At 56.3% G+C, this 14,402-nt stretch overlaps 1 protein-coding gene across 2 annotated transcripts in view; it reads left to right on the forward strand.

The window, feature by feature from the left end:
• The window catches only part of PDE2A (phosphodiesterase 2A, cGMP-stimulated), a 103,904-nt gene that overhangs the window by 36,942 nt on the left and 52,560 nt on the right, over positions 1–14,402 (forward strand). Inside the window, exons 1-2 of one of the 2 annotated variants that reach the window (XM_011993657.1) lie at positions 5,447–5,590; positions 10,448–10,509. The exons of the other annotated variant lie outside the window; for it this stretch is intronic. Of the exons in view, the coding sequence (XP_011849047.1) occupies positions 5,569–5,590; positions 10,448–10,509 (84 nt within the window). The 5' untranslated portion in view covers positions 5,447–5,568. Of the gene's footprint in view, positions 1–5,446; positions 5,591–10,447; positions 10,510–14,402 lie in introns of those variants that run through there. 2 annotated transcript variants of the gene reach the window in all.

Genomic DNA, 14,402 nt, shown 5'->3' on the forward strand with positions numbered 1-14,402 from the left:
GTGTTTCCGGGCTCTCTAATTTGGTCTATTGCCCCATGTGCCCACCTCTCTTAGTCTATCTTGGTCTCTCTCCCGTTTCTCTAGGTCTCTATCTTTGTTTTGGGGTTTCTTTCTGCAGCCATCCCTTCCTCTTGTATCTACCTCTGCTTTGCGGTGAGGAGGGGCAGGCTCAGAGAGCAGAGCTAGTGTCCCTGGGACCCCCTTGCATCCCATGTTCTCAGGCATGGCATGGTGTGGGCTCACGTGGAAGGGCCTGAACGTGGAGTGTGCTGCCCTCAGGCGGTGCCCAGGGGTCTGAGGTGGTGGGGGGATGATGCGGTGGGCACTGGCTTTTTTAACTTATAAAGCCCCTCATCCCAGCTGCCTTGGTCTTGATGGGGGCGGCTAGGGCTTGAGATAGGGAAGAGTAGACTGCAATCTGGTGTCAGTCACCTGCGGTGGGATGTGTCCAGGCTGGGTGGGTCTAGAGTGTATGTGTTTGTGTGAGTGTTCCTCTGTGTGTGCAGCACGGGCTGGGTTGCATGTGTTGTGTGTGTCTTGTGTGTAATCTTATGTGTTGTACCGTGTATGAATGTGTCATCAAGAGTGGGATTATTTGTGGGGAGATTATGGAAAGTGTGGGAATTGTGGGTCTATGGCATTGTGTGCTATGTGTGGCTGGGGAGGCAGTGTTGTGGCTGTGGAGTGGTAACTGGGTGTGTGGCTGTTGTGTGTGTAGAGAACTTGTGTGTATGTGGCTGTATGTCTGTCATTGTACAGTGGAGTTGTTGTAGGGGCAGCTTGCATACAGGGCTCTATATGTAGTTGTGTATGTTACTGGCTGTTGTGTGTGGCCAGGAAGGGCCACTGCAGGGGCCTGATGGTTTCCATTGGGTCTCTTGTCAGAGAGGAGTTGGAGCAGGGGGGTGCTGTGTGTGCCAGTGTGTTTGCAGCCTAGGTGGCTGGCTTAGAGTCACTATGGCACATCTTGGGATTGCTTGGGGAATATATCTATTAGGACCTGAGTGCTGGTGTTTGAGTGTCATGTGTCTGTGTGGTGGCTGCTCCTGCGATTCTGGACAGGAAAGGGTTGCAGGCAGGGCTGAGGGGTCTGAGGTGAGGAGCCAGTTGACAAGTGTGTGAGTGTGTGTGTGTGCATGCATGTACGTATGCATATGGGAGTGGGGTGGGGTGGGAGGAGGCAGTGGGCCAGCAGGGCTGTCTATGCTAAGGGGCTGTGTGTGCCCACAAACGTGTGACATTAGGTGTGCACATTATCTATGCAGGCTGTGTCTGCATGTGTCTCTGTGTCTAGGTGGCGTGCGTGTTGAATTTAATTGGATGCATATGCCTGTGGTTGGGGAGGTGAGAGGTGTGTGAGGTGCGTGGTGGGAGACGGTGTGAGTGTGGTGTGAAGTGAGGGTGTGTGAGCTGTGTGACTTTTTGGTGTGACGTGTGGATTATGTGATCTTTTCTCCCCGTGAGTTGTGTGTGTGTGGTGAGGAGTGAGTGGGGGATGGACAGTGAGCTGGCGGTGTGTGTGTTGGGGGTGTTGAGGACTGTAGAATGTGCTGTGGTGGGAGTGTGTGCATGAGGTGTGTGTGAAGAATGAGGTCTATAACATTTGAGGCGTGTGGAATATAGCGGGTGTCCCCATAAATGTCTGTGTAGTGACGCATGTGTGCAGGAGGGCTTGGCTGCCATCCTGTCCTTGCTCCCCTCCTGATCAGGTCCCTAGAGATGCCCTGGAATGTTCTCCATGCCTCCCCAACCCCAACTGCCCCTACCCTTTGCCCTTCATCCTCCTTGCCTTGACCAAGTCCTTTGTTTTGGGTTTCCGGTGGAGCAGGCGCTGGACAGGCGGGCGGCAGGCGATGCCGCGGTCTGGGAACCTTTGTTCTTTTCCTCTTAGTTTAACTGGTGTTTGGGGCCCCGGTTTGGAGGAGGGTGTGGAGAGGATGCACGAGGCAGCAAGGTCACTGTGTTTACTACACCTCTTCGTCCTCCGCAGAAGGGAGGCATACGGCGCAGGCGGTGAGGCCTGGGTGGTGTCTTTGGTGGCGCCTCTTGGTATAAGAACAGCTTGGGCTGGGCTTGGAGTTTGCCAGCTCTGCAGTCTTAGTCCATGGTGGCCCAGCGCCCTTCCTGGCTTATGTCAGCGGGCTGAGCAGCTGAGCAGCCAAGCACCCGCTTCTCCAGGTTCACCTCCCCTCGCCCCTTCTCTGTGTGGCTGCAGCCCCTGGAGACAACCAGGAAGACCTCGATTTAGCTCTATTTGTGTTCACTCCAGGTCAGATGGAGGAGAAATAGTCCCCGTCCTCACAGAGACACTTATCTGAAAGGAGAGAGCTGGTCACACCTTTGGGGACCCTCTAGTCTGACGCAGTCTGTAGGGGATGCAGTCTGTAGGGGGATCGAGGTCATACCTTCCAGAGAGAGCTGTGGGAAAACCCTACTGGGCCACCTCCCAGCAAGTGCTTGAGAGAAGAAACATCCAAGATTCCTTGAGATTGGAAGGCTCAGAGAAGTCTGAGTCAGTCAGGGAAGGGCCTGGGGTCGATGCCACAGTGTCACACTCCAGAAGGTTCTCTGAAATGAATAGGCTTGAGCTGGACCTTGAAGGGGGTGTTGGAGTGGGCAGAGAAATGCAGCCTGGGGCTAAGGAAGGTTGTAGCCTGACTGGCAAAAGGGATCTTGCTGACCATTCCCCAGGCAACACTGTCTGGCTTTGGGTAGCCATCCCTGGGCCTCCAGCCTTCTCAAGCTTTCATGGTACCTTTTTTATCCCATTGCCTCTGGCTGGAATTATCTTCATCATCATTGACACTGTCATCTTCATCATCTTTTATGCAGTTCTTTCCAAATACCAAGGTCCTTTCACAAATGTCTCATTTAGCAGATTAACTCATGCGATTGTCTAAAAGTCTTTATGGAACACCTGCTGTGTACCAGACAGGCACAGTTTTAAGTGCCGGGGTCATGGTGGTGACCAAACTGGCCTCATGGAGCTCTTACCTTCTGTGTCCAGACATGCTGCCAGTCGCTCACCCTTCTGTGTTTCCCCAGTCTGGGGCGCCTGGTTCTGTGGGGCTCCGCATGTACACCCTCTGGTGCTGGGGTCTAGCTCCTACCAGAATGTGAGCTCTGCAGAGGCTGGGCCTGAGTCTCTCCTCTACCCACCATGTGTGTCCTGAGCTGGGTCTGGCAGAGTCCAGATGCTCACACTTATCATCAGATGACCGGAACTGCCCTGTAGGGTTGGCAGCCCAGCTCCGTCTAGGGAAACTGGGGTCCAGTGGAAGAGGGGACTCAAGGCAGCATCTCATCAGGCACTTCTTTTACCAGTAGCTCCAGAGACCAAGAGGGGTCAGGTGACTGGTGCAGGTCTCACAGCAGGGTGGCAGGGCTGGTGTCAGAGGACAGCACTTCTTGCTGCCAGGTTGGGCTCTGCCCCAGCACCATGCTGCTCTCTGGCTGGCCTCCGTGCTGCCTGCGGCGGGTAAACGATTATTAATGACCCCCCTGGCAAGGAGACAGGAAATGTTTCCCAGTCACAGCTGGGGACCTGCTCCCTGCCAGCCCCAGCTATCCATACCCGCCCTGACCATGGCGTCAGTGCTGATGTTATCTTCGTTCTGCCTGAGTCTTCTTTGCTCCTTCTGCCCATCCCCTCACCTTCCTGATCTTGACATCCTAAGGGTAAATGATGACACCCTAAGGGTAAATGATAAGAAGATACAGAGCTTTCTTTTCCATATCCCTGTCCCTCACCACTTTCTTCAACCTGACTCATCTCTACCTTCTTCCTTTTCCCATGCCAGCCAGAAGTAGCTCTTCGTCCAGGAAGGCTTCTCTGAATGCACAGCCAGCTCCTCCAGTGGCCACTATCTTGGGCCCGAGGCACTGAGTCTCCCTCATTGCAGACTCTAGTCCTCCACTGATGATTTGCTCTGATGGTCTTAGGGCTGGCCTGGGAACTTCCTGAAGCCTGTCCCTAACTGCTGCCTTAGGACTGACATATGGTGGGTCCTCCCAGATGCCACCTCCAGGAAGTCTCCAGTTTCACCCAGCCCAGGGATTCTTACCTCCTTTGAGCACCCTGCCCTTCCTGTCTGAGTTACACATGTGTACTTCCAGGACTTCCTAGGTGGACATTGGTGAACACCTGCTATGTGCCCAGCAGAGAGGGTGGGAAGAGATGAGCAGGATGCAGGCCTTAAAATCCCCACACATTCCCCCAAGCCTGAGCAATGTTGCATCAGCCCCATGGCAGGTGGCACAGACCTGGGTATAGGGCTGGGGGCGGGGAGGTGGGGAAGCAGGGAGTGATGTTGGTAGAGTGTGTGGAGAGGGCAACGAAGGAGATAAACTCAGGGGCCGTGGTAATATAAAGCAGGGACCCCTATTTCAACCTAGAGTGGGAGGGAAGGGCACGCTGGGGAGCTTCCAGGAGGAAACAAATCTAGACTGAGAGCTAAGGGTCAAGCCAGGAGAAAGTTCTGGACAGAGGGGAGAGAATGGTTGTTGTGAAGGTTTGTTGGTGGCAGACAGGGAGGAGAGCCTGTGGCAGCACCACTCCATGGAGCAGGCCCCTGGGTGCCAGGCATCTGGGTCCAGGGTATGGGAGCGGTGAAGCTGGCCCAGCAAGATGGTGCAGGACTTGTAAGCCATGTTAAGGACTGCGGACTTGTTCTGGAGGGAAATTGACCCTTGGGAAGAGTTGAGGGAAGAGATATGACAGATCAGATCTGCATGCTCGGGAGCTTCCTGGACCATGGTGTGGAGACTGAGGGGGAGGCTGGTGTGGCCCAGGTAAAGGGGGTGATGAGGCCTGGACAGGGAAATGGCTAAAGAATGCAGGGGAGGGAATGGAGTGGCCAGGGCTGGTGGAGGGAGCCAGCCAGCTGTAGACATGAAGGTCAAGGGAGGAGAATGCTGCCTCACCCAGGTATCTGGGTGGGTTTTGTGCAGTCTCTGAGAGGTATAGGAGGGAAGACAGGGGTTAGTGGCAGATGCCTGGGCCTGTGTCAGGGCTCTTTAAAGACCAAAAGGTCTTGGAAAAGCCTCGGAGGAGGTCATGAGCTTTGAGGTTAAAGGGAGACCTGAAGCCCACTCAGGGCTGCTATAGCGTCACCTGTAACATGGGGAACTCGGGATCTGCCCTGGGCAGAGTGTTCAGAATTCAATAATCGAAACAATCTGTGAAATATAATACTTAATAAAATTCAAATCCAAAAATGTCTGAGTACATTCCAAAATGAGTAAAAATGTAAATTTATGAAAATGCTAAACATACGTGATTGTTCTAATGTAAATTGTAAGCCTCAGCTGCTTCCCAAAACTTTGGATCAGGCTCCCTTGAAGCTGCTGCCTCTGATGTGGCTACCCCCTGTGGCTTCAGGACCTTCCTGTTCAGCTCCCTTGAGAGGAGCCGGCAGGGCCCCTCCTCTGCAGAGCCTGTACTCTGGCTGGTGGCTTCAGGGGGCAGGCATTCTGCCTTTCCTGTCCCCCACCCTAAGGAAGTTGGCCTTGCATGCCTCCCATCCATGGTTGCCTCTACTGGGGGCACCACTGGGAGACAGGAAGGGCATGGGAGTTGCAGGAGCTCAGGGTAAGAGGGGCCGAGAGCTCGTGGTATGGAGCGGGAGCGGGAAGGTAGGGTGGCCAGAAGAATGGAGAGGGCCGGGAGTAAGAGCAAAGGGAGACAGGCAGAGCTGAAGAGCGGTATCGCCCCAACATCAATACTGGTATTTCAGAATAGAAAAGCTGTGCCATTTCCTGAAACATCATAATGTTGAAGTCCAATCTTGCAGTCTCTGAGCTGGGCATTCCTTGGCCCCCACTCTCCAGTATTCTTGCATGAGACCATTTTTCTGGGCTGCATTTTCTCAATTGTAAAAGGAGGAAGTTGGGGGTCAATATCTCCCAGCGATATATGAGCTCTAGCTCTAGAAGTGTAGGATTTTGAGAATCTGGAATTGTCAGTCTGTGGGGTTCTAACTGGGACAATTCTAGCATTCCTTGACTCTCAGCTCCCAGCCAGGGCTGTGTGGATGCGTGGTTGTGTGATTCCGACATTCTGAGACTTTAAGATGCTGAGGCTCTAGGAGCTAGAGATACGGACATTCTGTGAATCTAGGATTCTAGGATTTGATGGTTTGATGATTCAATGGTTCTAAATGGGGCTGCTGGGAAGAGCTGCAACCACCTGCCTTGTTAATGTCAATGTTCAGTTATTAAAAACATAACAAGAAGCAATGGAGACAGATAGCTCAGAATGGTGGGCGCTCCCTCCACTCCCAGTGAGGGAGGACAGGAGAAGCTGGGCTGGCCTTAGAGGAGAATAGAGACCTTTACAACCTGGATCACACAGGCTGTTTCTCCTGTTACAACAGAACTGGTGTGTGTACATTCGAGAGACCTGCCACTCTCAAAGCTTGCAGACTAAGGGGCTAATTTCCTTCAACACTGGCCTCTATTCCTTAACCATTTCAGACTGGGCGGAGAGAGGGGTTGCTACCCTTTCCAAAGTTTCTGGGCAGAAATGGCAGCAGTGGAGGAAGGAGAGGCCTGCTTACTCCTGCCCCTTCCCTGACAGCCTGTGGGGGGAAAACAGGACATGAATACTTCCTGGACACAGACATGGAAATGCATGAAACCCTGCCTGCGAGGGCCCCGCGTCCATAGGGCTCAAACAAGGGCAGAGGCCAGGACAGCCAGTGGGGTCCTGTCAGCACCCTCTCAGTATAGGCTGAGGAGGGAAGACCCTGTTCTTGCCCCAAGGGTGGCAGTGAGAAGGGGTCAAGGAAGGGAGTCCCAGGTCAGGCACCGGAAGTGCTGACAGGTCCTCCCCTGTGTGTGAGGCCACAGTCCAGCCTCGCAGAAGGCCAGCCCAGTTGTCCAGTGTCTCACTGCCTCCTGGGTCCTTTCTATGCCTCAGCACCCAGGCCAGAGTTGGGGAGGGGTCCAGGCTGCAGGGGAGGGTTTCCTTCCAGAGTGCCCACCTCGATAGATCCTTAGAAGCCCAGTACCACTGCACAGGTCCAAGGGCTTCCCCTGCCTGGTAGGTTCACAGACCAAAGCTGGCCCTGGTCACACAGCACAACGGGGCCTGAAATCAGGCTTCCTGATTCCCAGTCCTGGGTGTTCGTTGTTGCCCACAACCTCCCCCACTTCCCCTGGGACACCTGAGGGGCAGGAGTGGAGGCGGGACTCAGGTTAGGGAGCAGTGCCTCTGTCCATCACCCCTCTGTCTTCCTCCTCCCACAGGCCAGAAGCAGGTGTGGTGGTGGCAGCTGCCCCCATTCCTCCACAAGGCTCCATTGTCCCTGGCAGGGAGCCCCTCCCCAGCTGCAGGCCCGAAATGTGCCTCCCTGGACCCTCCTGTCGTGACCACCCGCTTCCTCCTGCTGCTCCTTCCCTGGTCTCATCTGCACTTGCCCTTGGGCCCTCCCCATCCCTGTGAGGTCTCCGTCTGTGGCTCTCTCTGGGTTTAAGCCTCTCTCCAGTGAAAGTTAGATTTGGAAGGGCCCTGGGGGATCACCAAGTCCAACCCTTTTATTCTTCCGATGAGGAGGCCAGCTCAGAGAAGGGAAGGTCCTGTCCAAAGCTGCACAGTAGGCTGGGGCACAGCCCAGTGCCATGCTCCCTTCTGCGCTGGGCCATGGATGCACCCTGCCCTTGGCATCAGGCGTCCACGGTTTGAGGACTGACTGTGACGATCAGCGCTAAGCACACAGGCACCTACAGAAACGTGGTGGGGGCTTCTCTCCTCAGCCCTTCTTCACAGCCCTGAGCTGCCCTCCCTTCCCCTTCTTTGCCCAGCTCCTCTCTCCTTCACTATCCCTGCTGTCTGCTGATTCCTGCCTCTGGCAGACACTTTCCTTGGGACACAGACTAGAGCTCAGGCCTCCATGACTGGGATGCACACCCATGCGCCCAGACACAGACCCACAGACATGTGCAAGCATATCACAGGGTCTATAAATCCCAGCTGAAAACTGGTCAGACCATCAGGAGGCCACCCTGGAACCCAGTATCCTCCTCTTCCTCTCAGGCCTCACACACCTCCTCTAGGAAGCCCCTTAGGACCCCTGAAGACTGTCTTCATCCAACTAGCCCCTTTGTGACAACTGCACTCTGTGAGCCTATGTTCCTCCTGTGACTCAAAGGGCAAGGCTGAGTCCCCCCTTCAGTCCTGGGGCCACTCCTTCAGTGTCTCCAGGAGGGCTTCAGCTTCCTGTTGCTGGGTGGGGAGAGCCCTGAGGTCCCCACAGGACATGGGACAATGAGGAGGAGGTGACAGATGAGAGGCTAACTCTTCCCTAAAGCAGACTCTACCCTCCCCTGACCTCCCTGGCTGGTGGCTTGGACACAGCCCTGGCCTGTTGGCCCCTTAGGACTAGGGTCCTGGTCTGGCCCCACAGTGCGGAGGTCTGGGAATCAGAAGCCCTGGTTCTCCAGCAGCAGTTCTCTAACTGGCGGCTAGGGAGTCCAGGCCTCCAGGGCACTGGTAGGTTATTGGCGGGTTGGTGCAGATTCCAGTGTCCAGGAGGGGTGAGCTGAACTTCTCTGGCCTGGGGGGCCTGTGTACAAGAGATAGGAGAGTGGTAAACACAGGCTGGGTGGGATTATGGGGAGCTGGGAATACCTAGCTGAGACTCCCCTTATCCTAGCCACTTTCTCCACACTTGAAATTGGCTGGACGGGGAACCAGAAGTTGGGTGGGGTTGGGGAGGGACAGGAGCCAGCAGCCTGCCTCCACCTCGGGGCAGTGCCTCTGCTGGGGGGCAGGAACCTGTCCTGGGAGTGATGGGAGGCCTGAGGGGGGAGCTGGATTCTGCCATGAAACTGGCACTCCCTCCTGTCAGGGGAGGGGAGGGGCTGTCCCTGGCTGCTCAGCAGGTGGCCCATCTGGCTGTGGGTGGAAAAGAAGACTCAGGCTTTGTGGATAAAAGGGACGGCCCTGGGGTCAGGCACTTATCTCAACCCTCGTCATTTCCTCTTTTCCTCTGCCGGACACAGCTGGGTGAGTGGGGTCATTGCACAGAGGGAAGGAACAGGCCAGGGCCAATACATACCAGGCCCTACAGGAGAGTCAGGCACATGGGTGACCTCACCACACCCTGGGCTGCAGTCAGCACCTCATAGAGGCCCAGCCACACACCACAGTCACTGCGGGAGATGGCCACACCTAGACCATCACACCACACACAGACCAAGTCTCCCGAGGTGACACTCAGGCCCAGCTGCAGGCACAGCTAAGAGGGAAGACCCTGCAGGAAAAAGGGACATGTGGGACAACCAGACACCCTGCCTTGGCCACACCACAAGCCTCCGCACACCAGGTGCAGCTCCTGTCACCCCTACGGTCAACCCAAGGAGAGCCAGAGATTCCAGCAGTCGTGGGCAGGTATCCAGTGCCCAGGCGAGAAGAGGGGGACACCAGCAGGGAACCCAGAACCTCCTCCATGCCAGAATGTGCCCTCCCCCCAGCTCACAGAAGGAGCGCCTCAGGCTGTTTATTTCCTAGCAGGGACTAGCAGGGATGGGTGTCTCATCCCCCTCCCCCTCCCAGTCCCCACCACACGATGCTGAAGCTGCCAAATCAAATCAGCCCCTGCACCCGCGCCAGGCTGGCATGGCGGCCAGCAGCTGACGGGAACGAAGCCAGGCTCAGAATATCCCGCCGCCTGTCCGATGCCTGGGTAGGCTTGTTGGGTGGGGGTGGAGAGGGGCAGCAGCCTGGCAGCCAGGCCCTAGGCAGTGCCCCTCAGAGAGGCTGGGGGTTTGGAATGCCGCGGGATGGTGGGCTTCTGGAGAACGAGTGAGCAGGTCCCTGTTGTGTCTCCAGGCTGCTGTGGCAATGTCTCCACCGCCAGCATTCCAGGAGCTGTGGAAGTGGTGCCGGTGGGATACAGGCTGGGGGATCTGATCCCAGTCCAGATGACTGGGTGCCAGGCTGGGGCGGGGGCTCCCACATGCGCTCACATTCATTTGAGACTCACAACACCTGGGCTGGAAGCCCCTTGGTTGTCTGTGAGTAAAGGCCCAACTCACTGTGGAGGCCCAGTGACTATGTGAGGTGGACATTATGGATCCCGTTTTACAGATAGGGAAACTGAGGCTTAGAGAGGGCTAGTGGAGCTCCCTGGAGAGAAGCAGAAGTGGAGGAGGCCTCAGAAAGAGTAAAGAGGTGGTCATTTCCACTCCTTAGGAGCCCTAGGTGGAAAGAAGGAATATGGCTCTGTCCTCAGAGTCAAGGAACAGAGAATATGGCAGAGCCACAGGTGCCTATAGGAAGCAGAGAATAAGGAGGGAGTCTGGGGAGAGAGCAAGGTGCAAGCGGGCAAGGCTTCCTGGAGGAGGGGGCCATCCATGGGCCTGCTGGGGGCTAATGGGAGGGCAGGCTAGGGAGAAGGGGAGAAGGCCTGGCCGGCCTCAGCCCCTGACCTTCTTGTCTCTGCAGCCAGCCTGGACCCCCTTGCAAAGGAGCCAGGACCCCCAGGGAATAGAGACGACCGACTAGAGGTGAGAGCTCAGTGGAGGGAGAAGTGGGTGGGCTTGAGGGGGTGGGGCGCAGACTGAAGATCAGTCTGAGTGGTGCCCTCACCCTTGGGAGGACGGGGAGGCTGGAGTCATATCCCAGGCCCAGCCCTCCAGACTAGGACCACCCCCATATCAAGGCCAACTCCCCTCACCCCATATATTCCCAGCCTGGAAGTCCTCCCATGAGGATTCCTCCTCCCAACTCACCTGGGAGTCACTCCAGACTACTCCCTTGTCCTCCACACCCTCACCCAACAATTCCCTGTTGATTCTCTGCCCTGAGTATTTCCCGAGTTCCTCTCCTCTCCATTCCGCCCCCTGCTTGGGTCCAGGCCCCCTCAACTCTCCCCTGGGCCACTCACTGGCTGCTTGCTTTCAGTTTCCCCCATCCTCCACGTGGCCACCAGGAGGATCTTTCTAATGCACAGACCTGAACTTGTCACTCTCTTGCCCCAGAATCCTCCATACTCCCCATCCCCATGTCCCCCTCTGCAACCCCAGCCTGGCCATTGTCCCCCTTCATCCATTGCTGCCTCCCCCAAACTACTCCCGCTGGCCTCTTCCCCTCTCAGCTTCCTAAATCCTTCGGGGATCAGCTCTAGCCTCCTCTCCTCTGGGAAGTCCTCTCTACCCCTTGACCACGGGACCAAGCTCGCTCATGCTCCCTCCTCTGAGCTCTCCTGCCCTGGCAGTCAGATGCTGGGGTGCTCTGCTGTCTGTTGCCCGCTGTGCTGTGCCACGAGCACCCTGTTTTCTCCATCACGTGACTCTGTATGTGTGTCTGCCTTGCCTTCTCTGCACTGTGAGCTCCTTGAGCCTGGGGACTATGCTTTCTTCATTCCTGAACCTTCTACCACCCTTGGATGGGTACTGGTGCAGCGCTCAGCCCGCGCATTTCCTGCCCTGTGAGGGGTGCCATCCCCACCCCCCAACCATGCCTTCCTTCCCTGTGAGGGGTGCCTCATAGGAATCTTCAGTGCTCAAAGGGGCCTTGATGAGCAAACAAGGTGGGCTGCTGATGTTGAAGATTGGCACAGAGGAGGGTGTGTGTGTGTGTGTGTGTGTGTGTGTGTGTGTGTGTGAACTGGACCCACAGCCAGAACAGCAAGAGTCTGCTCAGGCCCAGCTGAGAGGGAGAGGAAAATGCTGCTTGTATCAGTGTGTGCCAGGAGCCTTCGACACCCCCGTTGTTTAATTCTTACAACATCCCTATGAGGTAGGGGCTGCCATTATTCCTGTTTCACATTTGGGGAAGCTGAGGCCCAGAGGGGTCATGCAGTGAATGAATTGGAACAGAACTAGGAGTGGAGCCTAGAGGTGTCTCAGGCTCGAGGCTCACTCTTTCCCGGCCCCTGAGTAAGATGTTGCCCACACAGGGCCTGGTGCACAGGAAGGGCTCAGCACAGGTTCCCAGCTGGGACACAGGGCCAAGACCTGAGAATGTGCCTCCAAGTGGGACTGGGCCCTGCTGCTGGGAGCTGGCAAAGGGAGATGGGAGGGGAGGGCCTGGAAAGCCATTATTAATTTATTTACTGCCATGGCATTCCCCATGGGGCGGGGCTCCCCCCAGAGCTGGGACAGATGGTGTTCCTGGGAGCCTGCAGTGTCTCAGCAGCCTCGGCCACACGCCAGGAAAGACTGGATTTGTCATCCACCCAGGGAGCCATGAGAGGAGGGGCCTTTGGCGAAGCTGAGACCCTCCTGGGCAACCAGGGCTGTGCCCCGAGGGAAGGAGTGTGGCTCCAGGCTCCCTGCTTTGCCTCTTTGGCAGCCCCTGCTGCCTAGGCCATAGGTCTGCCCTCTGCAGGTTCAAGTTCTGCTCCTTGTTCGGCTCCACTGGGCTCGTCCTTCCCATGAAGCTTCCCTGGGTCTGCCCCACCTACTCCTACCCCTGTATTCTCTCTGCCTTTCCTTGAGCTGGGTCCTGCTGCCTCCTCCCTTTGATCGAGGATCCGAAGCCATGAGCTCCTCAGCCCTCAGCTCTGTCCTGACCCCATCCCCACACCTATCCCAAAAACAGTTAGTGTCTGCCTGGGCTCTTGGCAGGGCCTGCTGGATTTCTGGGTTCTGCCAGCACCCCATCCGAGTGCCCAGGCCTATACTCAACCCTGCTGGGAAGAGATGGGCTGCCTGAGGGGATGCTCCCAACATTGAGAGGGCAAGACTGGAGAGAGTGGGGACCTGAGGGCATTGCTCAGACCATAGGGACAGCTGGAGGGAAAAGGGACTGGGGAGCCTGAGGGACCCTATTGTCAGGGTGGAGCTGGGAAGCCAAGATGGCCTCATATAGTGGAAAGTCACGGGGTCAGATGAGCACAGGTTCAAGTCCCAACTCCCTTGCTTGCTAGGTGTGTGGCCTTGTGCCTGCCACTTAATCAGCCTGAGTGTCAGTCTCCTCACCTGCCAGGCAGGGATAAGAACCTCTATCATGGCCGGGCACAGTGGCTCATGCCTGTAATCCCAGCACTTTGGGAGGCTGAGGTGAGCAGATCACAAGGTCAGGAGATCAAGACCATCCTGGCTAACATGGTGAGACCCTGTCTCTACTAAAAATACAAAAAATTAGCTGGGTATGGTGGCGGGTGCCTGTGGTCCCAGCTACTCGGGAGGCTGAGGCAGGAGAATGGCATGAACCCGGGAGGCGGAACTTGCAGTGAGCCGAGATCGTGCCACTGCACTCCAGCCTGGGCGACAGAGCGAGACTCTGTCTCAAAAAAAAAAAAAAAAAAAAAAAAAAAAACCTCTATCATTATTGGACGTAACCACTGTTATTCGACATTACCAAAACAGAGCTGTTGGGAGAAGTTACAAAACTTGCATGTGTGGGGTGCCCGGCGCAGGCCTGGCACATGGCAGGTCCTTGGGGAGAGTTAGCCTCCTCCCTGTTCCCTCAAGGGTGCCATCCTTAGAGCCAGGACTAGGCTGTACCCCTGTGAGACAGGGTGCTCCGCAGAGCTGGGCTGAGGCTTATAGAAGTTCTATGGGCATGGCATGCTCTCCTGGCACTGGCTGGGTAGCAGCCAAGAGAGCAGAGCTGCCAGACCCAACCCCACCAAGCAAGCATGTGTTCAGCACACCCTCCTGGGATGGTTCCCTAGCCCCTATGCCAGCAGCTGGCTTGGAGGAGGGGCTCTTCCAGCTCAGCCTGGCATCCTCCTTCAGGGCCAGGCCTCCGCGTCATTACTGCCTCTCTGAAAGCTGGGGCTGGGGCCGTTCAAGTTGGTGAACTGAGCACGGTGAGTCAATGCCCTCTTTGTGATGGCTCTCAGGGCCCAGGTGGGGCTTGGGAGCCCTAGCTGGGGTGGGGGCATGGGGAGAGGCAGACGTGAATGAGGGCACTGTCGTCCACAATAAGTACAGAAATGCACCGCCCAACACCAGCTCCTCTATTGCTGCCCTTGGGACAAAGACCACACCCCTTGGCAGGGCACTGCTGGCCTTGTCTGCTGGGTCCCCTCATGTCCCCTCATGCCCTGAGACATCCAGCGCTCCAGCCACATTGTTGTGTTCACTCCCAGCACACAGCAGCTCCTCCTGCCTCCCTGCCTTTGCTCACACTGACCACCTGTCTGGAACACCTTTCCTTTCTTTCTCCACCTACTCTCTTTTCAAGGCCCAGATGAAATGTCACCTCCTTTGTGACGTTCTTTCAGACTAGTCCCTCCACCTCAGGCCGAGCCAGTCTCCTCCCTTCCCTGGGCACTCACAGTCCCCATTTCCCTGAGCCCACAGTTGGGAAACCTGTTACCCCACATGGTGCTATGGGTAATGTGTCCTTCCCCATGGGATTGTAAACACCCAGGAGACAGAGACTGAGGCTGAGTCTTCTTTGTCTCTCTTGGGCCCATGTGGTGCCTGGTAAAGGCCTGGTATAC

Source organism: Mandrillus leucophaeus, unplaced genomic scaffold (assembly GCF_000951045.1).
Source record: "Mandrillus leucophaeus isolate KB7577 unplaced genomic scaffold, Mleu.le_1.0 Scaffold432, whole genome shotgun sequence".
Classification (NCBI taxonomy): Eukaryota; Metazoa; Chordata; class Mammalia; order Primates; family Cercopithecidae; genus Mandrillus; species Mandrillus leucophaeus.